The sequence below is a fragment of the Chiloscyllium plagiosum genome, unplaced genomic scaffold (assembly GCF_037043375.1).
Source record: "Chiloscyllium plagiosum isolate Xiang-an unplaced genomic scaffold, Cpla_swu_hap1 HiC_scaffold_10, whole genome shotgun sequence".
NCBI classification, from domain to species: domain Eukaryota; kingdom Metazoa; phylum Chordata; class Chondrichthyes; order Orectolobiformes; family Hemiscylliidae; genus Chiloscyllium; species Chiloscyllium plagiosum.
Window position 1 is genome coordinate 90790184 of NW_028270148.1, and position 10238 is coordinate 90800421.

General features: G+C 45.1%; 1 protein-coding gene across 1 annotated transcript; it reads right to left on the reverse strand.

The window, feature by feature from the left end:
• Nucleotides 1-812: 812 nt before the first annotated feature.
• LOC122553241 (cystatin-like) lies at nt 813-5740 on the reverse strand. The gene is made up of 3 exons (XM_043696826.2): nt 5512-5740; nt 2503-2619; nt 813-1238 (listed from the first exon to the last, which is right to left on the reverse strand). The coding sequence occupies exons 1-3, from the start codon at nt 5719-5721 to the stop codon at nt 1149-1151; spliced, it is 417 nt and encodes a 138-aa protein (XP_043552761.1). The 5' UTR covers nt 5722-5740; the 3' UTR covers nt 813-1148.
• Nucleotides 5741-10238: the final 4498 nt, after the last annotated feature.

Sequence of the window (10238 nt, forward strand, 5' to 3'; positions counted from 1 at the left end):
CAGTTGAAAAGTGGAGCTTTCTTCATCTTCCTAGATCACTGGGATTGGCCGTCAGAAACAAACAATTTTTATAGGCTGAAGAAGGTCATTCTGTTTCCACCAATTAGCATGTCAGCTAGAGAGCTAGGACTGAGATGAGGAGAAATCTCTTTACCCAGACAGTGGTTAGGATGAGAATGCATTGCCTGGGAGAGTGATGGAGGCAGATTCCATTGAAGGTTTTGAAAAGGATAAGGTTTGAGGGCTGGAGAGTGGAAGTAGCTGGGTAGTTTTCTTGGGAAGCTGGTGCAGATGTGACCTCCTTATGTACTGTAAAACTCTACCTCCTTATGTACTGTAAAACTCTAACTTGCGCTTTTCAACGGAGTTCAGCCCTGGGCACTGCTCTTCATGAGAATATATCTGTTTTTGAGGATTACAATGCAGCATTTCCTCAATGATACCAGAGCTAAAGGGGCTACTTAATGAGGACAGTTTGCATTGGCTGGATTGTGGTTCATTGAGGATAGAAGATTACAGGATAATGTACTTGAAATAATTAAAGGATTCCGTAGATGACCTCTGGAGGAGAGTCAAATCTGCATGCTATTCTTGGATTCCACACACAAGAATAATATACAATGTTTATCAAGCTTTATAATCCTTTCCCCAGGTTCCCTGGTTCCATTGCAATCTGACATAGGTACATTTTTGTTGAAGCAAAGGATATGACCAAAGGCAGGTATAATGCCTCTTCCACGTTCTTTCACTATAGACTCTGGCATTGCAAAATAAACACAGACTACTCTTCAAGTGTAATAAATTCAGGCATGTAGTATTTGCATCAGAGATTTATTTCAACAGTTAATAATATATTTTTCTACAGTTAAAACTTTAATTCCCAAAAACTAAAGATTATTCTCTAAAACATATTCTAAAACAGGTGATCTGTACACATCATGGTAAACTGTGAGATATCCGTAAATTGAATCAGAGTAATAACAAGTGTAGATATTGAAAATAAGAAATCAAAATTAAGAACAGTCATAGATAGATGTATAGCTTAATGTGAGACGTTAATTGAAGGTGCGCTATAGGTCTGCTGGTGAAATTAGTAAGGTTTCTGAAGTTGAGTCCAGGTGTGACAAGGAACACACATTGTCCACCTCCTATCTGTTAACAGGGTTGCAGTTACTTTTGAGAAGGTATTTTTCATTGCGCCAAAAAGTATTCAACACTTTAAAGTGGCAAAAGCGATGCTGAAATGAAAAAGAAAGGGAAAAGCCATCATCATTAGGTTAACAGTGATTTTATTAAAACCAGCAGACTGGTTGGTGGGTCAGTCTTTCACTTCTTACTCCAGAATGGAAATTATTTTTTTTTATTTAGCCTGGGAATGAGTCGGAGTTTCTCCTGCTCTACCAAAACCAACTGGTCAGAATATTATAGCATTTATGCCATTAGGCCACTGGGATGGACAGACAAGACAGAGTATGAAATCGGTTTTTTTAAAAACATTAGGTTAAAAAGCAGGAAGATGGGTACATCATATCGGAGGCACTCTGTTTCAATCATGGTAAGCCCCAAAGTTTATAACCTCCTCTTCATGCCTTCTCATTTGGCATCCAAAACCCATTGCGTGCCCCTCTCTCCAGGCTCCCCTGTCTCTTGCTGCTTTCACACTTAAGTTTCCCTGTACCTGCTCTTGCAGTCCCAGCAGCATCTACAATTCAGCTCTGACACTGCAGGAGCTACTTGAGAGTAGAATTCCACCGAGGGACAGAACTCCCATTTCCTTCATCATCCTTAGCACGTTATATTATATTATTGGTTTTGTTGTGAGTTAGTTGGTTTGAAATTGACATTTGTAATGCAGAGTGGAGCGATGGGCAATACATCTCCCTACCTACCCAAAACCCTGTAAGAATGAGCGCTTTGCAGGGAGTTACGCTGGAACACAAATTTCCTGGCCTCTCCCTATGTTTGTGATGAATTGATTCGGAATACTTTACCGCTCCAAATCTAGCTTCCACTTGATGTAATGCCGTTTCTTCTGAAACTATTTGCACAGGGCAGCTAGGTGTTAATGCAGTGGAGCAGACAAGCTGGACCATCCAGCCATGATATTTGCACAGTCATTTTGCAGTTGTAGTGAAGGTACTTTGTGTAACAGACAGACAGGCCTGCCGCCTGCCTCCTGCCTCTCTCTTTCTCTCCACAGATGCTGACAGACCAGCTGTGTTTCTCCTGCACTTTCTGTTCATATTCCAAATTTCCAGCATCCACAGTACTGTGCTTTTACTTGTATTTATTTATGTATATGCATTTCTCTTTGCTACCCATTTTCCCATGTTTTCTTATGTATATAGCATGAGAGGAAATCTGGAGCTTCATTACACAGGGAAATTCTTTCCTGCTTCGATTTCTCATCTAGGTCTGATGCTCAGCCCATGTTACCCCCAATCACCAAATCCTCAAGAAGATGTAATGGTCCACTTCCTCCACACAGAGAGTTTCTCTTACCTCAGAGTTTCCTGGAGTATTGACAACAAAGCAAGATATTAATGCTTTGTTTGTTCCTTTTTTGCACTGTGTCCTTCCCAGGTCAGCTTCCAGAAAGTACAACAGTCCACCGATATCCTAGCAAAATACAAGCATAAACCACATTCATTTTGTGAAAATCACTCGGTTGCAGTCTGTGAACCATGTCTACTACCCTCCATGTCCTGCAATACTAAATTATAGCTGTAAATCAGGTGAGGGATATATTGGAAGTTGGCAAAGTAGTAATTCCCAGTCACTGTACGTGTGCTCACACTCAATTCTGATCCTGTTCACACACATATGGGAACAGGAAGACTGAACTGACAGGCTGCTTGTGAAGACTGGCTCAACATGAAGTTAGCCTCAGCCTGGATCATGTGCCAGGAAATAGTTGTGCAGAGCCCAGGCATTAACACACAGTCAGAAGGTGGGCAGTGCACTCTGTCACCTTTATTTGCAGAGTTCAATAACTGATGACTGCCACAAGCATCTCAGCCTCAAGTGCAAGCAGGCTACCTCCACATTATCTGAGTTTGTGAGGGGATGGCATCATGTGGATGTGGCTAAGAGTGAGGGCCACCACATCAGACTTTTCACTTAGTTTCATGGGTGACTGTGCAGTTTCTGATTTATTGATAACATTTGAATTGTTTGTCAGCGTGTGAGCTTCCATTCATCAACTGGAAAAAGGACAAATGTGAAGGGAAGCTGGGGTCACGGAGCCTGCTGGAGAGATGGGTCCCATACACTGCTGGTAAGAATGGAACAATTCAGGCTCTTGTGTTCCACAGACACATTCCCACAATCAGGACAAAGTGAAGTCCGCAGTGAGTGTGCTCAGGTGAGAGATAGATAGATTTAGATTACTTACAGTGTGGAAACAGGTCCTTCGGCCCTACAAGTCCACACCGCCCCGCCGAAGCGCAACCCACCCATACCCCTACATTTACCCCTTACCTAACACTACGGGCAATTTAGCATGTCCAATTCACCTGACCTGCACATCTTTGGACTGTGGGAGGAAACCGGAGCACCCGGAGGAAACCCACGCAGACACGGGGAGAACGTGCAAACTCCACACAGTCAGTCGCTTGAGGCGGGAATCGAACCCGGGTCTCGAGCGCTGTGAGGCAGCAGTGCTAACCACTGTGCCACCGTGCCGCCCATGCTTGGATCAGATGTGGGATGCACACCATTGTAATAAGAACCTGATCCGGAGCTGATTCTAGTCTCCTCGTTCCTCAGCTTGGACATTTCTCTGCATCTCCCTCCTCCTCCTCCAATGCATTCACAGAATCCTTACACTGCAGAGAGAGGCTATTTGTCCAATCAAGTCTGCACTGACCCTCCTGAGAGTCTCCCACTCAGACCCACCCCCTACCCTATCCCTGTAGCCCTGTGTGGCTAATCCATCTAGGTTGCACATCCCTGGACACTTTGGGCAATGTAGCATGGCCAATCCACCTAACCTGCACATCTTTGGAATGTGGGAGGGAAATGGAGCACCCAATGGAAGCTCACACAGTCACCCAAGGCTGAAATTAAACCCAGGACCCTGGCATTGTGAGGCAGCAGCACTAACCACTGTAGTCACCTTAACTTTACATTTCACCATTTGCCATTGAGGGATTTGAACAATGTCCCGAAAGGATTGCTAATCCAGTGATATTACCACTACACCATTGCCTTCCCCTATTGCACTGATCTCCCCTCTTTAAGGCCCACTCTTCTCTGGAAGATTCTGTCAAGGAAAGTGCTGGGGACCACCACTATGCAGGAGACCCTTACACAAAGGTTCTGCAAATCTCCAAGCAACCAGCTGGGGCACTGGTACCACATCTTCAAAAGCTTGAAGGCGTGTTCAGTGATGTTCCATGTAAGCAGATGATTTAAATTGTGTTGACATGGCACTTCCAGTTTGGGTTGGGCAAAAGGGTGAACAATTATCTCTTCAAAACGATATCCCATGGCTCCCACTGTCCAAGCCCTGGCTGGGACCTGCTGACGTTCCCCCTCACTCACCTACACTCTGGGTATACTCCGTCATCACTGCTCTGGGACCCAGACACCTTAGCCTCCCGAATTGCCCACCTTCTCGACATCCACGAAGTTTAAGCTCAATATCCTGGAGGATTTCTGCCAGTGGGTGCTGTCATTTGCCAGTGTCACTGGGATTAGAACCACCTTGCATCATAAGGTCTCAAGGATGTCATGACATCATAGGCCGTGGAGTGTCATGGCAACCAGATATTTCGAACTCTGTGTGTGAGCCACCATTTTCCCAACCAATTTGGTTGGCAATGACAATTTATATTTACTGCTCTTTAGGACATTAAAATGTTCCAATGTGCTTCAGATTGATCAAACAAAATATGACACTGAACCCCAAGGAGAGATCAGGCAAGATGTTCAAAATCCTCAACAAAGGCAAAGGTTTTGATGAACATTTTTAAAACCAAAACCAGCGTGTGTGGAAAGCTACAGAATTTCAGGGCACAAGTTTCAGAGCTTAAGGCCTTGGCAGCTGGAGGCACAAAGGGAGCAGAGAATTAACATCAGGAATTCAGAAATAGCACAGATATCTTGGAGGATTATGGAGCTGTGGAGAGGATTGTGTAGAGATAAGGAGGGGCAAGGTATCGAAGGGATTTGAAAACAGAGATGGGGCCACATATGAAAGATGCAAAAGAAAGCACTGCAAACATTTTGAATTCCTTAATTACAAGATTCTCTTTGCCCAACAGGAGCGCACCCAGGTTTTCTGAGACGGTGTAGTGGGGGAGGGGGAGCAAAATAAGGTTCATTTCCCACCTGCAGATGGGGTGAGAGCCACATGAACTTTGTAGACGTAATGGAGTCAAAGTGGTGTCTGTACGACCTTTTCCAGGACTGATAGAGTCAGAGGTATTACCTTCGTCATCTGCCCTGTCCCCATTGCAACCCAATTTCAGCTAACTGTTAAAGTATTCAGAATCCCTGTTTAATTACCTTCACTTGTGCTGACACCACCCGAGTGACTTTGAAGAGATGATCATCCGTCGAGAATCTGTTGAACGATTCCACGGCAAAATCTAAGGCGCTCTGGACATCCTTATTATTCGGATTAATGGGTTCAGGTCCTAATTGCTCTTCCAAGGCAGAGACTAAAATGAGAAAAGTGTTGAAAAGGACCCAGTGACTCTGCCAGTCGAAACCCATGCTTCATGCCACAAAATGGAATGACTCAACAGAAAGCAGGAACAGCAATCTTTATTTGATTATTTGCTCATTGGGTGGAGTGCATCAGACTACTTTGCATTAGATTATGCCACACATGTGGCTGCTTGTGTTTGGTTATTGATTGGCTTATTCTATATGACAGCTTGTCGTGATGAATAGTTAAAGTGCAGGTGAGCCGGAACATTACAATGTTATCAGTTTCAGGAACCTGTTTAATATTTAGCAACTGAATTGTTTCCCAAATGGAACAGATGTTTCATTATTAGAGAAAAGGTTTAAGTAAGGAGATGATGAAAAGCACAGATGTGCGTTTCACCGCACCACAAAGGCACTTACAGGAGAGCTAGAGGTCTTGTAACCACAGCAGGCTAAGAAAAGCCTTTGGTTTGTTCGTTGGTTAGAGTCAAACTCTAAAGTTTGGTTGTTTCTTCATATGCTACTGTACAGAATCAAACTGCTTCAGTGACAATGTATATATATATATATTTCTATAAAGGTGTTCTTTATCAATAAAGAATATTTTTGAAATTTTACAAATTTGGGACTGCTGCCTCACAGTACCAGGGTCCCAGGTTCGATTCCAGCCTTGGACTGTCTGTGTGGAGTTTGCACATTCTCCCCGTGTCTGCGTGGGTTTCCTCCGGGTGCTCCAGTTTCCTCCCACAGTCCAAAGATGTGCAGGTCAGGTGAATCGGCCATGCTAAATTGCCCATAGTGTTAGGTGAACTAGTCAGAGGGAAATGAGCCTGGGTGGGTTAATCTTCGGAGGGTCGGTGTGGACTAGTTGGGCCGAAGGGCCTGTTTCCACACTGTTGGAAATCTAATCCAAAAAAACTACAGCAAGCCAACCAGTACACTAAATACAATTGCATTTCTGCAAATAGAGACTCTCTAAGAATGACCATTTCTATAAAAAGGCTGTGATGTTACAAAATGATTGAATTGACAGAATATCTTTGGGAATGTTTTATCATAGAATCCCTACAGCATGGAAGAAGTCCACTCCAGCCCTCCGAAGACAATCCCGCACAGACCCATTCCCCTATCCTGTTACTTTACATTTCCCTTGACTAGTGCACCTAATCTACACATCCCAGAACACTACAGGCAATTGAGCATGGCCAATTCACCTAACCTGCACATCTTTGGACTGTGGGAGGAAACCAGAGCACCCAGACAAAACCTGCCCAGACACAGGGAGAATGTGTGTGGGGAGATCCTGGGCTGAAGGCCTTATATAGAGAGGGGTGGCACCGAGCAACACAACTGGAGAGCAACTTAGGCCCCAGCTTGTTAAGGCAGCCACATAGGTGCAGAGAGCAGGGCTCCAGGGACAGTGTTCAACTCTCCACACTCCTTTGTAAAACCAGCACTTCTATTTTAATTTCAAAAATATACTTTATTCATAAAAAAACTCTTTGTATATATACATTGTCACAAATACAGTTTGGCTCTGTGCAGTATCACGTCATTTGAATTTGACACTATCCCAACAAGCCAAAGGCATCTTTTACACATACACGATTATATTTGCACATATTGAGGCACAAGGAGGGTCCAATAATGAACAAATCCCCATTGACCTTCTTCAGGAAGACCTCAGACCGTGGTCTTACCCCGTGTGTATTGTCTGCAGCTGCCCTAAGCTTTACTGCATTCCTCAGCACATAGTCGTGGACCTTGGAATCTGCCAACATTCAGTCAAGGTCAACTCCATGCTGTAGGAGCCCAACACGTTTTGAAGAGAACAAAGAGCTTCTTCCACTGAATGGATGGTTCTCCAGGCACAGTCAATGTTTGCCTCAGGGTGTGTCCCAGAGCACAGAGTCCTGTATCACGGAGCTGCTTGGGGTGAACCTCAACAAACACCACTGCAGCTTTTTCCAGACTTCCTTTGCAAAGCCACATTCCTAATGCTGGGCTATGACAGCTATAGGCCATCCTGGAAATCCCATCATGCAATGCATGCAGGCCTGAGGAACAAAGGTCATTTCTCCTACCTCAGACTTGGTAACTCCAAGAATAACAAAAAGGAAAAGGGAATTCATTCCTGACAGATTGCTAACAGGGACAGAGTGCGTGACTTGAATCAAATATTGCTGTGTAACTTTATTGTGGTGCATTTATTCAAAACCCACACTGCACATCCTTGAACACCTGTGCCTAACAGGAAAAAAAACTCTGGGCTGAATTTTCCCAAAAAGTAACTGCATTCGTTTTGGGGATTTGCATGGGAGACTTTTTTTCCCACACAAGTGTACGCTGTTCTCGTTAAGTGAGCACCACACCTCCATGGCACCACTCTAATGCCATCTTGGACTCAGCAGCGGTGAGATGTTCACGGGTGCTGGTACCTGCCCTGTATCCACACCATGAATGGCACACTGAAATATCAAACTCTGCCAGCCTGGTCCGATGTAGTCACCCAGGGTCAGTGCCGTGTCACCAATGTGGTGGAATGCACATCAACGCTGCAAGAGGAGGATAATGATCTACACACTGCAAGGGTAGGCGCTGCATTGTGATACCACACACTGACTTGAACTCTGCCACTGCATCCACCCTACATCAAAGCTCATGGTCCACCACTCTCAATATTATGTGGAGCATCTTGCAGCATGGGCGGCACAGTGGCTAGCAGTGCTACCTCACAGTGCCAGGAACCTGGGTTCAATTCCACCCTTGGCATACGTGTGCAGTTTGAATGGTCTCCTTGTGTCTTTCTTCCTGGCGCTCTGCTTTCCTCCCACAGTCCAACAATATGCAGGTTAGGTGGATTGGCCATGCTACATTGCCCATAATGTCCAGGCTTGGTCGGTGTTTTAAAAAATTCTCAAGGTCAGGTTCGTAGGAGAGTAGTCTGACACAGAACAAACGACCAAGAGGCGAGTCTGCTAGAATATGCTTCAGCTTTTTATTCCCCGCAGCGTCGCCACAACCAGGTACAGCGGGTCTGGCTTATACTCACTCTACATGTTACCGGAACTGGGAGCCGTCAGTTCTCGTAGAGCGGTTGCCAACAACCCACGCTCGGCGGTTAAACGTAACCCCGGAGCAGACTCCCGGGTCTGGCTTATACTCACTCTACATGTTACCGGAACTGGGAGCCGTCAGTTCTCGTAGAGCGGTTGCCAACAACCCACGCTCGGCGGTTAAACGTAACCCCGGAGCAGACTCACCGAACTGGAGACTTTTCCAGCTGATATACTCTTTTCCAGATATAAACATTCATGTGAACAGCAGAGCAAGGCTAAAAAACACATTCCATTCTGGTTACATACAGATAAGAAGATTCACACGGGACTAAGCAACACCTCCATTCCGGTTAGATTCACACATGTATTGGGACATAATTTTTAACCGTTTCACCACATTCCACTGCTTGGAATTTTACACCACAGTCGGTGAGCCATGGGAATGCAGGGTGATAGGGTAAGGGCATGGACCTGAGTGGAGTGCTTTTCGGATGCTCAGTGTGGACTCGATGGGCAAAATAACCTGCTTCCACACCATAGGGATTTGATGATGATGATGATCACTCATTGCCGGCCAACAAGGTAAGCTGCTTTGCTATCCGCCTATGCAGTAAAACAGGGCAAGGAGAGATACTGTGAACATTGAAGCAAGTGCAAAGTGAATGAGCTTTGAGGGACCAGGTTAAGAGTCCTGAGATGAGGTGGGCCAGGCAGCAGTATTACAATGAAAGGTGCCCGTGAGCTCCAGGATGCAGCATTGAAATGCCGTACTGTATTATAATGGAGTCCCAAATGTGCCATGATGATATGGTGAGGCCGATATTTTGCCAATGCCAACCTCCATCAATAGGGGTGCTGTAGGTGGTCGCTGCCCATGGAGTATTCCCTGAGATGTTGAGGAATGTTGACCAAGGCAGAGGCCCAGAGAAAACACCGGCCAGGCACCCACTCGGAATTTCAACTCAGGGATTGGAGCCATCCAATTTCTCTCACCACCCGAGCAGATAGCAAGCTGCAGATAAATGCGGCTCGATTCGGTAATATTGGGATGTTAATGCATGAAGATAAGCACACCCCACCTCTCACTAACAAGATCCCCACCTAATCATAAAAACCTTGGCTAGAAAATCAGATATGGTTTTCCTCTATATCAAGATCCTGAGTTTTCTGATCGCACCGTAGCTTCCTGCCTAACTTGCCACTGCCTGGCCTCTGATCTTGCAGCACTTTTCCTAAGCTCATGCAGTTCAAAGCACTTTACTGCGAGTGTAGAGTGCCAGATGTCAGCTAAAATCTCAGCAGCCAGATCATCAAACAGTGATGAATTAAACAAGCAGTTAATTAGTTTTAGGTGTTGTTTAAGGTATAAGCATTTGCCAGGAGATTGAGGATATTTATCCTTGTCTAATGCCATGGGACCTTTTACATCTGCCTGAGAGAGAGGAGCAGCAAACATCTGGACTGAAGGAATAGGCTCCTCCAACAAAGCTACTCTCCCTCAGGTTTGCATGGAGTCTTGTT

Bases quoted from the DNA above. Each gene is read 5' to 3' on its own strand.
- LOC122553241 (XM_043696826.2), bottom strand. From the start codon at position 5,721: ATGGGTTTCGACTGGCAGAGTCACTGGGTCCTTTTCAACACTTTTCTC. The intron at 2,620-5,511 runs GTAATTAAACAG...GTATTTTGCTAG, and splicing joins TGGTGTCAGCACAAGTGAAG to GATATCGGTGGACTGTTGTA. The intron at 1,239-2,502 runs GTAAGAGAAACT...TTTTCATTTCAG, and splicing joins ATACTCCAGGAAACTCTGAG to CATCGCTTTTGCCACTTTAA.